This window comes from Ochotona princeps, chromosome 24 (assembly GCF_030435755.1).
Source record: "Ochotona princeps isolate mOchPri1 chromosome 24, mOchPri1.hap1, whole genome shotgun sequence".
NCBI classification, from domain to species: domain Eukaryota; kingdom Metazoa; phylum Chordata; class Mammalia; order Lagomorpha; family Ochotonidae; genus Ochotona; species Ochotona princeps.
Window position 1 is genome coordinate 8,822,669 of NC_080855.1, and position 20,448 is coordinate 8,843,116.

The 20,448-nt window shown below is 49.7% G+C and overlaps 1 protein-coding gene across 5 annotated transcripts in view; it reads left to right on the top strand.

The window, feature by feature from the left end:
* Positions 1 to 20,448, top strand: part of LOC101527717 (ATP-binding cassette sub-family A member 17-like) — a 68,842-nt gene that overhangs the window by 15,714 nt on the left and 32,680 nt on the right. For all 5 annotated transcript variants that reach the window (XM_058680347.1, XM_058680348.1, XM_058680346.1 and 2 more), the window contains 6 exons: positions 595 to 711; positions 2,004 to 2,121; positions 9,686 to 9,859; positions 13,721 to 13,893; positions 14,704 to 14,847; positions 16,279 to 16,408. In XM_058680347.1, coding sequence (XP_058536330.1) covers positions 595 to 711; positions 2,004 to 2,121; positions 9,686 to 9,859; positions 13,721 to 13,893; positions 14,704 to 14,847; positions 16,279 to 16,408 — 856 coding nt within the window. The remainder of the gene's footprint in view (positions 1 to 594; positions 712 to 2,003; positions 2,122 to 9,685; positions 9,860 to 13,720; positions 13,894 to 14,703; positions 14,848 to 16,278; positions 16,409 to 20,448) is intronic.

Below are 20,448 nucleotides of genomic sequence, written 5' to 3' on the forward strand. Positions count from 1 at the left end.
TGCAGTCATGCACTTAGAGTAGGTATTCACACTGTGAATGAACTGACAGTCGACTTGCTGTTATAAATAAAGAGTAATTTATTTTTAATTGGAAAGGCAGATTATTTACAGAGAAAGAGAGACAAAATGAAAGATCTTCCATCCACTGGTTCACTCCCCAGGTGGCCACAGTGGTTGGAACTGAGCTGATCCGAAGCCAGGAGCCAGGAGCTTCTTCTGGGTCTCCCATGTGGGTGCAGGGTCCCAAGGCTCTGGGCCATCCTCGGCTGCTTTCCCAGGCCACAAGCAGGGAGCTGGATGGGAAGCAGGGCTGCCGGGATTAGAACCGACGCCCACATGGGACCCTGGCAGCATTCAAGGCAAGGATTTAGCCACTGAGCCATTGTGCTGGGCCCATGAAGAGTCATTTTAATACAAGGCATGTTTCTCCCACACCTAAACTGTCTAAGTGGCGCTCACTGGTTTGTATTCTTCTTTCCAGCTCACTCAGTCTCTCTGTGAGCCAGTTCTCATCCCAGTGTGCTGGGATCTCAGGAACAGATTGATGAGCTAAACCAGTTAGAGCGTAATGTCAGATTCTTTTTCTCCTTCCAGGAGTATATGTGTATGATGGGACTGGACAACTGGCTGCACTGGGTTGCTTGGTTCATCTTGTTCTTTGTTTCCGTCTCCGTTGCAGTTCTTGTCATGACCATTCTCTTCTGTGTAGAGGTACGTGTCTCTTGCTGTCCTTCATGGTGTGCCAAGCTAGCAGTGAAAAATACATCTAATCTGGTGGGGGCGGGGTGCAGCTATCTAGAAGGGGATGGAAACACAGTGATTCATTACCACTGAGATGTGGGGTGCTGAGACTGGGGAGTCAGCCTTTGGACCTCAGGATTGGGGAGAGCTTCTTCCCGTCTTTGCCTTCCTCACTTGCCTTCAAGTAGGGACTGTGAGTGGGATTTTTTTTTTCTTTTTTAAATGATTACATGTTTGATCAGGATGGGAAGGATTGAAGGTTAGGGAAAACTGAGTGAATTCATTACTTCCAAATTTACCATTTCTTCTTGTTCTTGGGGGGAGGGTTGAAACAAAGGGGAAAACCACTCATGACTTTCCACATGCAGTACCCAGGGATGAGGAACTGTCACCTCACATCAACCCAGAGTCTCCACATGTACATATTCCAAGGGTTCTGTCCAAGTGGCTTGGATACTTCCCCCCATTTAAGTGAGATTATTGTGGAAACATTTTATCATTCATAATTTCATTTGAATTGATTTATATTTGTAGGTTAATTTGCTGGAGAACTGACAGATTTTTTAAAAATTTGACAGTATGTCATCTTTTTTTTTAAAGATTTATTTGTTATTTTTATTACAAAGATATACAGAGAGGAGGAGAGACAGAGAGGAAGATCTTCCGTCCGATGACTCACTCCCCAAGTGACTGCAATGGCCAATGCTGCACCGATCCAACGCTAGGATCCAGGAGCTTCCTCTAGGTCTCCCACATGGGTGCAGGGTCCCAAGGCTTTGGGCCATCCTCAACTGCTTTCCCAGGCCACAAGCAGGGAGCTGGATGGGAAGTGGAGCTGCCAGGATTAGAACTGGTGCCCATATGGAATCCCGGGGCGTTCAAGGTGGGGACTTCAGCTCCACTTCCCATGCAGCTCCCTGCCTGTGACCTGGGAAAGCAGTTGAGGACGGCCCAAACCCTTGGGTTCCTGCACCCGCGTGGGAGACCCAGAGGAAATTCCTGGCTCCTGGCTTCAGATCGGTGCAGCACTGGCTGTTGCGGTCACTTGGGGAGTGAATCATCAGACAGAAGATCTTCCTCTCTGTTTCCTCCTCTCTGTATATCTGACTTTCCAATAAGAATAAAATAAATCTTTAAAAAATTTTAAAATCTCTGAGTTGTTTGTTTTAAGGTACTCTGAAGCTTAAGTACATTCTGAAAGGTACCTGATGCTTTTGCCTCCTTTCTGTGTAAAAATTTTGCCCCTTGTTTTTGTTTTGCAGGTGAATGGTGTTGCAGTGTTCAGGAATAGTGAACCCACTTTGATATTTATTTTTCTAATGTGTTTTGCCACTGCTACAATTTTCTTTGCATTCATGATCAGCACATTCTTCCAAAGAGGTGAGTCCTGTTTAACTTTGTGCCAGGCAGGGCTTATGGATTTCGTTTCTCCCAGCTTTGCAGTTCCCATTACCTCCAGCGTCAGTAATTACTCCTTCAGTGCCAAGTGCTCACTTGGAAGATTAGCATAGCAATGCAAGAATTATATTTGCATTAAAGGCTGTGGAATCATCTCCATAATGGCATGTTTTATGCTTCATTTGATTGCTTACTATAGTTTTAAGTGGAGGCAAATATGAAGGCTCAATTTGTAAGGGAATGGAGGGGTTAGAAATCCAGGGTAGAAGATTTTCTGGTCTTGACTGAGACGTTGGGGTGCAACGCTAGGGAGCCTTCTAGAGCGCTGCAGGAAGAGAGGAGCTTCCGGGCCTTTGTTCTGTCAGAGACTGTCTGCAGAACAGGTCCCTCAGGGCCAGAAATGACAGAAATGGAGTCCACGTCAGAGTGCAGGAGCAGTGAGGTGGGAGCCTAGTGTAGACACAGCGGTGACAGACGGCAGGCCAGCCCAAGTCAGAGTGCAGAGCAGTGAGGTGGGAGCCTAGTGTAGACACAGCGGTGACAGAGGGCAGGCCAGCAACGGGGGGCCAGAAAGAGTAGGAGCAATGTGGTGTGAAGGAAGGAAGGCACTTTATCACTGATGAGTATTTTTGTATCAAATAGCATGTTCTAATATGTAGGCCCTGAAAAACGTTGGCTTAGCCAAGATGAAGATGAATTCTTTGAAAATTGAATGGTCCAGAACAGTGTGTTCTGTTTCAAACTCTAGTTCACACATACTGTCACACACACTCACACATACTCTCACACTCATACACTCACACACACACTACTCTGGTAGGAGGTAACAGGCGTGAAGTGAACTTGGAGCATGAGCAGCATCTAAGCGTGCCTGTGTCATACGACTTACAGGATACAAGTGGTTGAAAACTGAAAATTTCAACTTGTGGTCAAGTGTAAGAAACCAGCTCTGTGTGGCTCCTGTGGTGCTGACATCACATACAGATGCCAGTTTGATCTGCCTCTTATTCTCTCTTTGTAACTACCCGTTGATTAAAAATAAATAAATCTTGTACAGAGAAGCAGAGGGCTAGAAATAAAACACAAAGAACAATGAGGAGTGGGAAGCAGATGTAGTGAAGAGCAGGTGAGGGCAGGGTACGCCACGCTGCCCACCGCGCTGGCCAGTGGCTGTCCGCAGGGGCAGACACCTGATAGGTCAGGAGTTGTCTGTCTGTCTGTCTGCTTTTCTTTTCTTCTCTCTTCTTTTTTTCTTTTCCTTTCTTTTCTTTTCTCTCTCTCTCCCTCCCTCCATTCCTTCCTTCCCCTCTCTCCCTCCCCCTTCTCTCTTTCTCTCTTTCTTTGTTTCCAGATTTTTATTGGAAAGGCAGATTTACAGAGAGAAGGATAGATGACGGAAAGCTCTTCCATCCACTGGTTCACTCCCCAAATGGCCACTGTGGCTAGAGCTGAGCTGATCTGAAACCCATCTATATGGGATGCCAGTGTTGCAATGTGGCTGATTAGCCATCTGAGCCTTTGTGTCAGTCCTGAAGGAATAGTCTTGAACAACTCTGCTGGAACAGCTGTATAACGGTATTCACAAGAATGACCCTGGACAGCTAAATCACATCATTGCAAAGCTCTCTAAGTGGATTATAAACTTCAAGGGAAGAACCGAGATGATGGGATCCTAAAGGAAACACTGGAGAATCTTCGTGGTCTTGGGATGGACGGTGATTCCTTAGAAAGGGTACCACTAAGGCTGGCACCACAACGTAGCAGGTTGGGATTCCAACTTGAAGTGTAAGTGTTCCATATGGGTGTTGGATCAAGCTCCAGCTGCTCCACTTTCTATCCATTTCCCTTGACCCCTGCACCTGCGTGAGAGCTCCAGAAGAAACTCCTGAATCCTGGTTTGAACTGGCTCAACTCCAGCCATTGTAGCCATTTGTGTAGTAGACCAGCAAATGAAAGAGTTCTTTCTTCCTGTCTTTCCTTCTCTCTGTAACTCTGCCTTTAAAAAAAAAAAATCTTTAATAGGGCCCAGCATGATAGTGTAATGGCTAAAGTCCTCGCCTAGAATGAGCCAGCATCCCATATGGGCACTGGTTCTAATCCCAGTGGCCCCCGCTTACCATCCAGCTCCCTGCTTGTGGCCTGGGAAAGCAGTCAAGGACGGCCCAGAGCCTTGGGACCCTGCACCCACATTGGAGACCTGGAAGAGGCTCCTGGCTCCTGGCTTTGGATTGGCTTAGCTCTGGCCGTTGCAGCTGCTTGCGGAGTGAATCATCAAATGGAAGATCTTTCTCTCTGTCTCTCCTCATCTCTGTATATCTGCCTTTCCAATAAAAATAAATGAATATTTTAAAAACATGTGTAATAAATAAAAAAGAGAGCCCGGCACGATAGCCTAGTGGCTAACTCCTTGCCTTGATGCCACTGGGATCTCATATGGGCACTGGTTTGTGTCCTAGCTGCTCCACTTCCCATCCAGCTTCCTCCTTGTGGCCTGGGAAAGCAGTCGAGGATGGCTCAAGGCCTTGGGACCCTGCACTCATGTGGGGGACCCAGAAGAAGCTCCTGACTCCTGGCTTCAGAGTGACTCAGCTCCACCCATTACAGTCACTTGGGAAGTAAATCAATGAATGGAAGATCTTTCTGTCTCTCCTCCTCTCTGTAAATCTGACTTCGCAGTAAAAATGAATCAATGTTTAAAATAAATAAATAATATCAAAAATATAAGGAAAAGCTGCAAAAAATTTGGCAAATTTGAGTTCATCAAAGTTAAATAGTTTTGTGCTTCAAAGATACCATCAAAAAGACACCCCCAAGGGCTGGGAGAAAGCATTTTCAAATAACATTAGATACTTGTATCCGGAATAAAAAAAAAAACCTTTTGCAATTCAAAAGTAAAAAAAAAATTAAAAATTTCAATTACTTAGTATTACTTAGTATAAGGCCAGTATGAACTTGACAGCAAAGCTGGAAAAGACACTGTAATAAAATTGGGTTGAGCCTAGCTGTGATGGTCATTGTGGTTGGCGCGCTGGTTGGAGTCCTGGCTGCTCCGCTGTAACGTCCGGGGAGGCGCTGTACTGTCCGGGGAGGCGCGGTAACGTCCGGGGAGGCGCGGTAACGTCCGGGGAGGCGCGGTACTGTCCGGGGAGGCGCTGTAACGTCCGGGGAGGCGCTGTAACGTCCGGGGAGGCGCTGTACTGTCCGGGGAGGCGCTGTACTGTCCGGGGAGGCGCGGTAACGTCCGGGGAGGCGCGGTAACGTCCGGGGAGGCGCGGTAACGTCCGGGGAGGCGCGGTAACGTCCGGGGAGGCGCTGTAACGTCCGGGGAGGCGCTGTAACGTCCGGTGCGGCGCGGTAACGTCCGGGGAGGCGCGGTAACGTCCGGGGAGGCGCGGTAACGTCCGGGGAGGCGCTGTAACGTCCGGGGAGGCGCTGTAACGTCCGGGGAGGCGCGGTAACGTCCGGGGAGGCGCTGTAATGTCCGGTGCGGCGCGGTAACGTCCGGGGAGGCGCTGTAACGTCCGGGGAGGCGCTGTACTGTCCGGGGAGGCGCGGTAATGTCCGGGGAGGCGCGGTAACGTCCGGGGAGGCGCTGTAATGTCCGGGGAGGCGCTGTAATGTCCGGTGCGGCGCGGTAACGTCCGGGGAGGCGCGGTAACGTCCGGGGAGGCGCGGTAACGTCCGGGGAGGCGCTGTACTGTCCGGGGAGGCGCGGTAACGTCCGGGGAGGCGCTGTACTGTCCGGGGAGGCGCGGTAACGTCCGGGGAGGCGCGGTAACGTCCGGGGAGGCGCTGTACTGTCCGGGGAGGCGCTGTAACGTCCGGGGAGGCGCTGTACTGTCCGGGGAGGCGCGGTAACGTCCGGGGAGGCGCCCGTGGAGCCGTGGCTTCCGCGCGGCCTGTTCTTGCTCCCTCTCGTGACCGCGGGTGAACGGAATGGCGATGGAATACCTATCTCGCCTTTGCCGAGTCCTCCTTCACTGTAACTGCCTTTCGAACAAATACTTATATCAGTAGAGAGTTTGTGCTCAGGGGTTGGAAACTTTAACATTTTTAGTGGGAAAATTTAATCCCCACATGGATGTGGGTTGCATACAATCCCTAGTAAAATCTTATTGTTTATATTGTTGTGTTTGAGACATGCAATGCAGGAGCCCAGGTATCTGCTGCTTCCCTATGGGCGTTCACAGGACGCTGAGTCACAAGAGGACAGGAAGGGCTCCAGCTGGTGCTCAGAGGGGTGATTGGCATCACAGACAGCTAATGTGCTGAGCCACACCACTGGCCTCCTGTTTGCTGCTTTGAAAGGCAAAGTAATAGAGAGAGGTCTTCCACCTTCTAGTTCATTCCTCCGTGTGCCCTGAAAAGCCAGGTTGAAGTAGACTGAAGCCAGGAGTCAGGGATGCCTTCCGGGTCCCCTGTGTGGATGGGGCAATCCAGACACTTGAGCATCGTCTCCTGCCTTCCCAGATGCCTGGGCAGGAGACTGGATCAGAATCAAAGAAAGGGCCGCTGCTGGCTCTCAGCCCCTGCGAATCCGACATCCCATACCGGCGTGAGTTCCCCCGCTAATGTTCCTGGGAAGGCAGTTGAAGATGGCCCAAGTATTTGGGCTCCTGTACCTATGCAGGAGACCTGGAGGAAGCCTCTGGCTCCTGGTTTCAGCTTCGCCATTGCAGCCATTTGGGGAGTGAACCAGCAAATGGAGGACTTTTCTTTCTGTGTCTCTACTTCTCTCTCTCTCTTTCCCTAACTTTCTCTCTCGTATTATATTAAATAAATAAACAAGTGAAGTGGTTGGGACTTGAAAGGCACCGTCCCCAGCAGGAGCTGAACACGCGCACCGCCACGCCACCCCTCCCTTGCTTCATTACACAGCTCCCATTCGTGGCCTGTTTGGGTCATAACCTTCTCATCGCACTGCCCGCTGTCTGCTGACCTTCTGTTGCGGAGTGTTCATGGGCTCCTTCAGATCAGGCACACTCCCTCTGAGCCTGACCCTGTCTCACTGAGGGCAGCCGTTTCCCCTCCTCCCACTCCTCGAGTGGACAAAGGTCTTTGTCCCTTCCTCCCTGGGGCTTCAGCATGCTGTGTTTGCATCCAGGGGTGGCCGCTGTCTCACTAAAGTCAATAGCCTGTTCATTTGCCTTCTGTAAAATTGTGAGAATGGCAGCTCTTATAATTCAGTGTGGAAGATTAAATGGGATACTGCATACATAATGCTGAAAACAGTACCTGTCATGTTGTAGGAGCTTAGTAAACTTACTTAGTAAACTTAGTAACTTTTACAAAAGAAACAGTGCAAATGCAGGAAACGACAGAAGCTCTGTCAATGCTGCATGAGGCAAGCTTAGGCTCAACTGTAGCTGTTTCTTCTACATACACAGTCCTCACATTTCCATCATTATTGTAAATTTGTTTTTTGAAGATTTGCTTTTATTTTTATTTGAAAGGCAGAATTAGAGAGAAGGAGAGACACACAGAGAAAGATCTTCTATCCGTTGGGTCACTGAGTTGAGCTATTCCAAAACCAGGAGCCGGGAGCTTTCTCAGGGTCCTCCATGTGAGTGCAGGTGCCCAAGGCTTTGGAACATCTCTCACTACTTTCCCAGGCCGTTTACAGGAAGTTTGATGGGAAGTGGAGCAGCTGGGACTAGAATCGGCTCCTGAATGAGATACTGGTGCCACAGAGGATTAGCTTACTATGTTTGTGGCACCAGCATTGGTTGTAACTTTTTAGAAGTTGAAACATTTGCAAACTTTAATTTGGTTCCCAAATTTCAATTTAAAAAATTGGGTTTATCTCCAAATCTGAAGCTACTCTGTAGGGCCTGGAAAACCTGGACTCCTCAATAATTATCAGGCTCCCTGGTGTTAGCAGAGATTTTAAAAAATGTATATTTATTTCTTCACTTATTTGGAAGGTAGTTACAGAGAGGGATAGAGAGAGAACGCGCGTCCTGGGTCATTCCCTAGATGGCCACAAACGCCAGATCTGAACAGAGTCAAAGCAGGGGCCTGGAGCTCTGTGGGATTTCCATGTGCAGATGTAGGTCTGGGGTGTCTTCTGCTGTTTTCTGAAGCACGTTAGCAAGGAGCATCTAGGATTGGGGCCAGTGCTCCCCACGGGGTGTCAGTACCCCCTCACGTGCTGCTGGCCCACATTGAGCAGGTCTGTGTAATGCGGCCCAGCTTCAGCTTCCTCCTCTGCCAGAGGGAGGTTTGGAAGATGAGATAAGGTGGTGTCTACAAAATGCTTCTCTCAGTACCAGGCCCACTTAGTAAATACTACATAAAGCCACTATTTTGCTGAAGAAAAGGTAGCAATAATATGTGTGTTTTTTTTTTTTTTTAAGATTTAGTTGTTTTTATTTGAAAACCAGATTTACAGAGATAAGGTGAGATAGAAAAAGATGTTCTACCTGCTGGTCCACTCACTAGATAGCCGCAGTGGCCGGAAATGGGCCAGGTTGAAACCAGGAGTCTGGAAATTCTTTTGAGTCTCCCATGTGAGTGCAGGGTCCTAAGGCCCTGGACCGTCCTCGACTGCTTTCCCAGGCCACATGCAGGCAGCAAGGTGGAAGTGGAGCAGCTGGGACATGATCTGGCACCCCTGTGGGATGCCGGCCACTAGACTACACCACGGGGCCCTGCTGTGGTTTTGGAGGGTAAATGTTTTGTACCTTTTCTTGAGGATCTGCCTTTTTATCTTTCATTGGTAGGAGTCTAACTATGAAAGGCCTTCAGAAAGTTCATGGGAATTAATATTATTGAAAAAAACTATGGATGGATTTCAAAAATTACTTGTGCTGGACCCAGAACATTGGCTCAACTGACTAATCCTCCGCCTCCAAGTATGGAGTCCTGTGGGGGTGCCAGTTTGTGTCCTAGCTTCCCTGCCTCCCATCCAGCTCCCTGCTTGTGGCCTGGGACAGCAGTCAAGGACGAGCCTAAGCCTTGGGACCCTGCACCTACATGGGAGACCTCAAAGAGGCTCCTGGCTTCAGAGCGGCTCAGCTCTGGCCATTGCAGTCACTTGGGGAGTAAATCATCAGAGGAAAGATCTTTCTTTCTGTCTCTCCTCTGTACATCTGCCTTTCCAATAAAAATAAATAAATATTTTTTAAAAATTACTTGTGCCAAAATAAACTTTTTGTTTTCTACAACCTTGTTAAATATCTTTCAATAAAAGGTTTTATTTATCTGAAAGAGAGACAGAAAGGAAAAGACTTTCATCTGCTGGTTCACCTCCCGAAGGACCAGAGCATCCAGGTGTGTGAGGCAGGCTGAAGCCAGGAACTGGGATGTAGGAAGCCCACGTGCTGGAGCTGTCTGCTGCCTTCCCGCTGTCGGAAGTGGAGAAGCCGCACTCGGAGCAGCACAGGCACAGCGCAGCAGATGCGCCCCAACACAGGCCCAACCAACATGCTTACAAAAATCTCCTGCTTGTGAAACTGTGTGCTGAATTCACAGCACTAGCTGACTGTGACCCAGAGCGGGGCCTGAGCTGCAGTGGCTGGTGCCCTATTGCTGCCTTCTCTTGCAGCCCATGTTGGAACTGCTGTGGGAGGCATCGTCTTCTTCCTCACCTACCTGCCGTACCTGTACCTCGGCTTCAACTACTCGCAGCGGAGCCCGCTCCAGAAGATCTTCCTGTGCCTCTTTTCCAACGTGGCCATGGCAGTGGGAGTCCGACTCATCGCTGCCTTGGAGGCAGAAGGTAAGCTCTGTCATCCCTGGCTCCCTGAGCCGGCCCGGTGCAGGCAGAGGCCAAGTCTGCGGCACGGTTCCCTCCGCACCCGGAGCTTTCTCAGGCGACTTGCAAAGCTGGGTGGTGCCCTAAAGACGCCCAGAGCAGGCTCACAAATTAGGTGGGGAGAAAATCTCAAATGTATTGAAGAATTAGGAACTTATGTGCCTGTGTAATTGTGAGAAAAAGGCTTTAACAATGTGTTTGTTGTCAGTTGTGAGTCCGAGTGCTCACCCATCTGCTGGTACAGCCTGCAGACTGAGCTGAGAAGGAATGCGGATGAAGAGACCTTGCTGAGAAGGAGTGGCCATGGACACTTCCTCAGAAGCTCCTGGGTTCACCCATGTGGAAAGCGATGACCAAAGTGACATGAATGTTTATTTAGTACCTGAGGGCACTCCTTGACGCAGCTGGTAGAGGCCAGAAGCTCAGGGAAAGTGATGGGCACCGGAAGCCACGTGGTTCTCTGGTGTCACTTACTACAACTCAGACACTGGGCTTCCAGGCTGATGGCCTCTCCGGACCCTCTCCATTTAGTCTGGGCCCAGATGGCCACACCTTTAGGATAAACGTGACCCTGAAGTGAACACAGTCACCGCAGTGATGTGGCTGAGATAAAGTTAGTGTGCAAAGTGCCCTGAGGCAGTGTCTGTGCAAGGGCAGCAAGACTCGGGGATTGTAGAATTCACACTGCCCGTCTGAATGTCCCACAGCAGGCCAAAATGAGCAGGTTGTTACATGTCCATCAGCCCACCGATGAGGCAGCACGGCCTCAGGCAGCCTGCGTTTGCTCTGCCTCTGGTGCTCCCAGCTGGTGTACAGGATGCTACATCATGTTGTCCACAAACTAGCCAGTCAGACTCCAAACGACCTCAGGGAAGGTGGCCATCAAGAAATTAGAACAGAAAAATTAATTAAGTTTAAATAAGAAATTAAAACAAAAATTAATCAAGAATTAAAACAAAAAAATGCCCCATGTGAAATTGTTCAAGTCATCTGTTTGGGGGTGTTGTGGTCTAGGATTTTTTTTTTGTTAAGATTTATTTTATTTTTACTGCTAAGTCACATATACAGAGAGGAGGAGAGACAGAGAGAAAGATCTTCCATCCACTGGTTCACTCCCCAAGTGGCCCCAACAGCTGGAGCTGAACCAGTCTGAAGCCAGGAGCCCGGAGCCTCTTCCAGGTCTCCCACGCGGGTACAGGGTCCAAGGCTTTGGGCCGTCCTCGACTGCTTTCCCAGGCCACAGGCAGGGAGCTGGATGGGAAGCGGAGCAGCTGGGATTAGAACTGCATCCATATGGGATCCCGAGGCATGTAAGGCGAAGACTTTAGCCCCTAGGCCACCATACTGAGCCTGGTCTGGATTTGTTCTGCAGGAGTCCTGGTAGTATTTTATTTTATTTTATTTATTTTATTTTATTTTATTTTATTTTATTTTATTTTATTTTATTTTATTTTATTTTATTTTATCTTACTTTATTTTATTTTATTTCATTTCATTTCATTTCATTCCACTTATTTTTTGAGAGCCAGATAGAGATACACATGCACTGAGGAACAGAGCAATTCCTGCTTCTGGCTTTCTCCCCTAAGTGCCTTTAGAAACCAAGGAGCCGGAGATTCAGTCCAGGTCTGTCCCGGGGTGGCAGGGATGCAGTGGGTGGAGCCTTCACTGGCTGTGCCAGGGTCTCTGTGCCTAACAGGAGGCTGCATCAGCAGCTGGACCTGGGGATTGAACCCGGACCTACTGATGGGGGTGTGGGTGTCGCAGCACCTAGACTGAACGCCTGCTCCTGGCTAACCACACAGTGCACTGATTCAGGCTTGTGCTGCCAAGACTGAGTGAGCTCCTCCCTGGGTGCCTGGAAGAGACAGTGTGCCCTCTGCAGGGAGGCACCTTCACCCTGCACCGTGATGGGTGCTCGCAGATACTTGCTAAAGTGCAGCAACATGGAGTAGAAGAAGTACTTGAAGACAAGAGGAAATGAAACATCGTACATGAGAACCAAAAACAGAAACAAAGCAGAGTGAGAGCATGCACGCATAAGAGGTATCCTCCATTTACTGGTTCACTTTTGAAACGTCCACCCTAGCCAGGGCTCTGCCCAGGTCTCCCACATGGGCGGCAGGGACTTGAGCCATCACTTGCTGCTCCCAGGGGCTGTGTTTCCAGGAAGCTGAAAACGCTGCGGCTCAAAACTTAAGCACTTGGATAGTGTCCTAAGTGGTATAAGGGGGGAGCACTGCTTTGGGATGCCCACATCCCGTAGGTTGCTAACTCTGGTCCTGACCACTTCATTCATTCTCTCTCTCTCTCTCTCCATATATATATATATATATTTCATTTAATTAATTAATTAATTAAATGTTTTATTTATTTTTATTGGGAAGTCAAATTGACAGAGAAAAAGAGAGAAAGATCTTCCATCCGCTGGAAACCTAGAAAAAGCTCCCGGCTGCTGGCTTCAGATCAGTTCAGCTCCAGCTGCTGCAGCCACTTGGGAAGGGGCCAGGGGATGGAAGATCTTTCTCCTTGTCTCTCCTTTCTGTACGTCAGAAAAATAAGGAAATCTCAAAAACAAAGGAAGCAGACCCTTCAATGTATAATTAGCACTGTCATTTTACCATGTATGTACTTTGTGAATCTGTTCTACTTTCTTCTTCTTTTTTTTTAGATTTATTTATTTTTATTGGAAAGGCAGACATACAGAGAGGAGAGACAGAAAGATCTTCCTCCTGATGATTTACTCCCCAAGCGGCCACAACAGCTGGAGCTGAGCCAGTCCGAAGCCAGGAGCCTCTTCCAGGTCTCCCACACGGGTGCAGGGTCCCAAGGCTTTGGGCCATCCCTGACTGCTTTCCAGGCCACAAGCAGGGAGCTGGATGGGAAGTGGAGCACGCGAGAAATGAGCTAGCACCCATATGGGTGGTGACACGTTACAGGTAGAACATTAGCCAGTTGAGCGATCACGGCAGCCACTCCTGCCCTGCGTGAAGCTGCAGAATTTGCATTTTACCTGGTGATTAGTAAGCACGTTAATGCTTGAGGAACCCGGATGCAGTCCTCTCTGCTCTCCAGCACTTGCGTCTCTCCTGTTGTCTGTGCTTCCCACCTGCTTAATCCAATCAAACTGGCGGTGAATGTGCAGCATCTCGGACGCTCTAAGTGGAAAGCTCCATCAGTGTGTGTTCCAGTTAGACACCCGGCTAACACAGGACACGTGTGCACCTGGGAGCTGGTCCTAAGCTTCTATTCCAGGCCTTCCCTAGTGCATGAAATGAGCATTTGATGGAGTCATAATGACCCTGAACCAAGTGCTGGAGATACTGAAATAAGAGACAACCCCTGGTCCAAGAATCCTCATACACAGTAGTGACTGTAGTAAGTGACAGATTCACACTGCAACGTTGGACCTTCTGGGGATCAAAATGGGCTGCTCTGGGCACATGTGGCTTTGGCGTTCAACCCAGACAAGGAAAGCTGATGTACTTGTTTCCTGGTGAGGCACTGCCTGTGCTGAGCTCAGAAGCAAGAAGGAGGCGGGCTGAGCAAGGTGGGTAATGTCCCGACAGCATGAGCAGGGGCTACACACAGTGTCTTAGACAGCCACAGTTCTTCCTGGTGCCAGTGGAAGTACTACCACTTTTTGTCATTAAAAAAAAAAGGCTTAAAAATTAAAAAAACAATAAAATAAAAGGCATATCTCTTTAGTTTTCCTCTTTCCTGTTCCTAGCCTTGGTGCCACAAGTAGCGGTGTAGGCTCTGGCTGGGCCCGAACTGAGTCCTCTCTCTTGCTGATGTGGTGACCACTTCCTTCCTCTGTAACAGGTGTAGGTTTGCAGTGGAAGAGAGTGGGCAGTGTCCGTGCAGAGTTTAACTTTAGCCATGTGCTGCTGATGCTCCTGCTGGATTCTGTCCTCTACTGCTTGGTGGCCTGGTATGTGGAGGCCGTCTTCCCAGGGAAGCTTGGTACACCTAAGCCATGGTACTTCTTTCTCAAGGTGAGTTCTGATGCTGCTGTTGTACAAATTGATGTGAGGCTTTTTGATCTTCATTGTTCTTAGCCCTCTCATTAATGTGTTGACTGAAATCGCAGACTCTGAGAACTCTGTTGGGGCATCCTAACCCTGCTGGGTTTGTGATTGCCAGTAGAGTATAATCAACAGTGAGTGTCAGCTTCTTGGAACCTTGCTGGGCTGTGGATGCAGTGGGCTGGGATTTGGAGAATTTGCCCCCCCGTACACTCCACCAGCCAGGAGTGCCTGCAGATGTCCCACGTGTGTCCACTTGAGCCTCAGGCCCCAACCTGCACGAACCTCGTGCTGCAGCATCTTCTCCCCTGAGCTGCCCTCGCAGAAGAGCCCAGGATCTCCCTGAGCTCACTGACTCCTGGCGGTACTGCAGGGGCATGGCTTTCCTCAGCAACCGTGTGAGAGCCTCAGAGTCACTGCCGCGTGGTGGCTGTTTCTCTGACCGCAGGCTTGCCCAGTGACTGCTCCTGTCGCAGTGCTCAGTCTGGACCACAGTGGAGGCTGAAGTGTGGGAGAGCAGGCAGGTGGTTCACTCCAGTGTTTGTCCAGATCTTGGCTCCGTGAGTCGTTGTGTGCTTGGGACCAGGGGTTACAGGATGGAATGCAGGTGATTTGCTTGAGTCCCTATGAAAGTTACTTACCTTCTCCAGGCACCATTAAGTAGTTGATACAAATGTGCTGTGGGGGCAGTGAAATATAGTTCACCAAAATACTTACTGTCTAGAAAAAAAAAAGTCCAGTTCCCCAAACGAGTAACGTATGCATTGGCTTTGTCTCCAGCCCTCCTACTGGAGTGGAAAGCCTGCACCTGCTACCCAGAGACTGCTGCCTGTGGAGCTTCCTGAAAAGTCTCCAACACGCAGGTTCTTTCAGGAAGAACCCAGCAACCTGATGAAGGGGATTGAGATCCAACATCTGTACAAGGTATCAGCTCACAAGCTTCCCTCCAAGAGTGCAAGGAACTGTCCAGATGCGCTTCTCTTATATTCTTTGAAAAATATTTATTTAGTTAGGACAGGCAGAGAGAGGGAACTCTCATCCACTGGTTCACTCCCTAAATGCCTGCAACACGTGGGCCTGGGCCAGGGCTGATGCTGGGAGCAGGAAACTCAATCCAGGTCTCCTACACGAGTGGCAGGAACCCAAGCACCTGAGCCGTCACCGCTGCCTCCAAGGGTCTGCACTAGCAGGAAGCTGGAGCTTCGTGAATGCAGAAGCTGAGCCCAGGTGCTCCAGTAAGGAATGTAGGTGTCTCCACTGCTGGGTCAGAGTCCTCCCCTCTGTGACAGCCCAACAGCCCAGGGCTCACCATTTCTTGGTTGCAAGATGGAGACAAGCTCACCTGTGGGGAACAGGGACACAGTGACTTGGGGGGCAGGACTTGTCCCCCTTCCTTCTTCCTGCTCCCCGCTTTGCCCTTTCCTGCCCTTTTCCTTTCCTTCCACAGATGATCTCTCAAAATGTCGTCACGTAGCTATCCCCACTGCCGGGGATAATGAGAACTTGCAACAGAGTTATGGGGGTTGACGTAAAATAAGACCACAGGAGTGTGGGAGCAGAGAACATTTGCCACCTTCTTTTCTTTCTTCTTTATTTTAATTTTCATTTTTAATGTTTTTAACATTCGAGATAATTCCTGGATGCAGTTCTAAGAATATACTGATACTCCCTTCCTCCCTCCTACACTCTGCCTTCATTGCCAGCTTCTTTCTGGCAGCACCCTGCTTGCTGGCATAATCAGCTGCATCGTGAGGAGTTCCACCGAGGTCCACCTGGCTGTGCATGTGGGTGCCAGATCTTGAGTGCAGCCCAGAATCCATTGGACAGAATAGAAACTGAGGCACACACAAAGATGCAGCACCTTCCTTAGGGTGGCATTGTGGGTGATTTTTATGTCTTTATCCTCCTGTGTATGAATTACTCGTATAATAAGAAAAAAAGTACACGGGATTTGAGACAGTGGAGACATTTGTCTCAGAAAACAGTCAGCTGTTCCTAGGATTCCTTCTCCAGCTCAGCACCCCTGGCCGAGCACGGGAGAACCAAGAAGCAGGGAGGAGCAGGCCTGCTGCTCACAATCCAAGGGCTGCTGGCCTGGCCCTCTGGGTTCACGTTCTCCACTGCCAGGATGCAGGGGTCAAGGGAAAGGCCCCCTGTGGTGGCCCTCAGACAGCTGTGCTCCATAGCAGGGCCCTTCTGCTCTCCGCTTGGATTCCCACTGAGGAGCCTGGGAGGGAGGTTGAGGTTGGGGCACAGCCCCGCAGGGCCTCTGTGAGGTTGAGGTTGGGGCACAGCCCCGCAGGGCCTCTGGGAAACGCCGCCTGTGTGTACATGCCTTGTTTCAACTTCTCCAAGGTGTTTCACAAAGGAAGGAATGAGCACGTAGCAGTGAAAGGGCTCACAATGAATCTCTACAGAGGGCAGATCACGGTGCTGCTGGGACACAACGGAGCGGGGAAGACCATCACCTGCTGGATGCTCACAGGTACGCAGGCAGAGCGCTCCCAGGGGCGCCCTGAGCAAGCATGGAGTGTGTCCTCCCTGGCTGGAGGTAATGGACACTGCTGTGTCTGCGTAGTGCCCAAATGTTCACTTTACCCGGCTGCAGGAGGAGGAGGACTGTTCCTCACTTGGTCCCTGTGTGCCTGAGGCCGGCTCCAGCCGAGTTCGGAACTTGAGAAGGGTGCATGGAATAGACGTAGAGAGAAAAGAAACGGACCACTACAATTCCAGGATCATGATGGACCATGCAAGGAAGCTGTCCTCTTTATTTATACAGAAGCAGTCACAAAGGCTGGCACCGACTTTTCACACCTGGTCAAACGGGCATTCCTGAGGAAGTTCTGCCAATTGTTTCGCCTTGAGGCAGGATATCAGCCGTCCTAATCCTGTGGTCAGGAGGTTCTCAGCAGACAGCACATATCAACCAGTAACACATTCCTACTACAGTCCTCATTCTACAACTTAGTCTTGAATCAGTTAAGGGAGGAAAGGCATCACAGAAAGAGGGACCTAAAGATCAAGGAAAGAGGGAAAGAATAGATTCCCACTGCACCTGGGGACGGAACACCCTTGATTAGCATGTGGTCAGTGGGGGCAGCGGAGACAGCATGAACAGTGAAAGGCCCTTTTGCCAAGACGTTATCAGATCAGCAACATCAGCTTCCAAGCTCACACTGATAGTACAGACCAACTCCGCAGTGGCAGACAATGCCTAAATAGATTACAGAATTCTCAGCGGGGTGGTCCGGTGTCCATGCAAGGGAGGTGGAACTGCCTTCAGGAGGATGCAGAGACGTCCACCAGGCCCTGCCATGCAGCGGGAAATTCCTTGTGGCCCTGCCTGCAGGGGAACAGTTCTCTTCACATCTTTGTGTCCTCCACACCCACCTCAGGACCCCAGCACATGGCTTGATTGTGTTCCCAAAGAAGCTGTGACTGCTGCTCCCAGTAGGCTCTTTCCCAGATGGAACCTGCCTGTTAAGGTGGGGCACCTTTAATCACTCAGCACAAATAAACAACAAAAACCCACATTGTTTGGTTTTGTTTGCTAGAGGCACCTTTAAAATGATACCTGAGGAATTATCGAAAAATGGCTTCCACTTGAGAATAAATTTTTATGCAAACTAAATAACTGTTTTACTTTCTATTCAACTAAAATGATGCTGTGTGACATTTGTGAACTAAGCAGCGTGTGTTAGTTGTGGGGTAGGTGTGTGAGGGCTCCTGTTTAACCCTCCAGGCTCTCTCAATGTCAAACAGAACTGGAGGCTGCTGTGAAGTCCCAGGCCTTGCCTCTCCCACGTTGCTGGTGGGCCTGCTCTCCAAGTGCTGCCTCAGCCACCACGCTACTATCACGAATTAGACACAGTCTCACCCGGCAGGAACCCACCAGACAAAGTCCTGAGTGCGTCAGGAGTGGGGACTGAGCCCCGTACAGGCCCTGCCACTTCTGGCCGCGGGGCTGCGTCCTCTGGGAGCTCCCTGAGCAGAGAACCACTAGAGCCCCAGTTGCAGGGTCGGGAAGGCAAGTCTTGCCTCACGCTGCTCAGTGGTGCTTGAGCCATGCACAGGCGGGGTCATCCAGGGGTGCTGCGCCCTGTGTCCTTCCAAGTCCCGGAGGCCAGTCACCCTTAAAAATGATGTAGACTTTGGGGTCCGGTGCAATAGCATAGTGGTTAAAGTCCTCACCTAGCACATACCAGGATCCCGTATGGGCGCCGGTTCTAATCCCGGCAGCTCCACTTCCTATCCAGCCGCCTGCTTCTGGCCTGGGAAAGCAGTCGAGGATGGCCCAAAGCTTTGGGACCCTGCACCTGCATGGGAGACCCAGAAGAGCTCCTGGCTCCTGGCTTTGGACTGGCTCATCTCCAGCCATTGCGACCACTTGAGGAGTGAGCCATTGGACAGAAGATCTTCCTCTCTGTCTCTCCTCCTCTCTGTATATCCACCTTTCCAATAAAAATAAATAAATCTTTAAAAAACTGGTGTAGACTTTGTTGATGTGGATAAAAAGCCTTAATGATTGTAATATTAAGAAAAAAACACTTTAAGAACAATATTGTCTATTTTCCCATTTTTAAAAGACTGACTAATTTGGAATATAGAGTGTCTTCTTAGATATGTTCTGTTCATTAGTTCAAGCTCCAAACAACTCAACAACTGGGGCTGAGCCAGACTGAAGCCATGAACCCAGAACTCTGATCTGGTTTCTGCTGGTAGCGGCAAGAACCCAGGGATGTGGGCCACCTGCTGCTGCTTCCCCAGGCAGTGCAGGGGCTGTGTCAGAAGCAGAGCAGTGCTCTAGTCTGGGATCCTGGTCCCGTAAGCGCTGTCTTAACACATTACACCACAGCATGAGCTCCAGACTTTTACATTTTTGGTACAAATTGGATGTGCAAACCAATTATATATAAACTATATCTAACTCCGTATAGGCAACTGTCAACAGCAGGTATGTACTGGTGACAGGACTTGCATAGCCTTTGTTTGCTGTGTTACATGCTTTTTAAAATGTGCCTGTTTTCATCTAATGAGGTTAAATACGAAGAGCCTGCCTGTTCTCACCTGTGCATGTTTGCTGTTGGTGGACCTGGTCCCCATCAGCAGTCACTGGGGATCAGAGACAAGGCTCTCAAGTCAAAAACTGCTGGATTCCCAGAATACTTTTTTTCTTAGCCATATTTACTAGGAACACAAATGATTTTTTTTTTTAAAAAAAAAGGTTACTTTGTGTTAACTTTTTATTGTGGGACAGTTCAAACCAAGTAGAGAATCTTCACCCAGCTTTAACAATGATAACCATTTCAAGGTTAGCTTTTTTTTTTTTTTTAAAGATTTTATTGTTATTAGAAAGTCAGATATACAGAGAGGAGGAGAGACAGAGAGGAAGATCTTCCATCCGATGTTTCACTCCCCAAGTGAGCCGCAACGGGCCGGTACGCGCTGATCCGATGCCAGGAACCAGGAACCTCTTCCAGGTCTCCCACGCGGGTGCAGGATCCCAAAGCTTTGGGCCGTCCTCGACTGCTTTCCCAGGCCACAAGCAGGGAGCTGGATGGGAAGTGGAGCTGCCGGGATTAGAAGCGGCGCCCATATGGGATCCCGGTGCGTTCAAGGCGAGGACTTTAGCCGCTAGGCCACACCGCCGGGCCCACAAATGATTTCTTTATTTAAAGTATTTTTTTAAAAAGATTTATTTATATTATTACAAAGCCAGATATACACAGAGGAGGAGAGACAGAGAGGAAGATCTTCTGTCCGATGTTTCACTCCCCAAGTGAGCCGCAACGGGCCGATGCGCGCCGATCCGAAGCTGGGAACCAGGAACCTCTTCCAGGTCTCCCATGTGGGTGCAGTGTCCCAATGCATTGGGCCGTCCTCGACTGCTTTCCCAGGCCACAAGCAGGGAGCTGAATGGGAAGTGGAGCCGCCGGGATCAGAACCGGCGCCCATATGGGATCCCGGGGCTTTCAAGGCGAGGACTTTAGCCGCTAGGCCACGCCGCCGGGCCCTATTTAAAATATTTTTTTTTAATTGGAAAGTCAGATATACAGAGAGGAGGAGAGACAGAGAGGAAGATCTTCCGTCCAATAATTCACTCCCCAAGTGACCACAACAGCCCGAGCTGAGCTGATCCGAAGCCAGGAGCCAGGAGCTTTGCCCTGGTCTCCCATGCAGGTGCAGGGTCCCAAGGCTTTGGGCCGTCCTCGACTGCTTTCCCAGGCCACAAGCAGGGAGCTGGATGGGAAGTGAAGCTACTGGGATACTAACCAGCATTCATATGGGATCCCAGTGCGTGCTAGGTGAGGACTTTAGCTGCTAGGTTACCATGCTGGGCCTGATTTATTTATTTCTTTCAGAAAGAAAGAGAGAGAGGGAGAGGGAGATTTTTCATCTGCTGTTCACACACCAAATGGCCTCAATGGCCAGAGCTAAGCTGATCTGAAACCAGGAGTCAGGAGCTCCTGGGGCTCCCACATGGGTGCAGGGTCCCAAGGTTTTGGGCTGTCATCCACTGCTTTC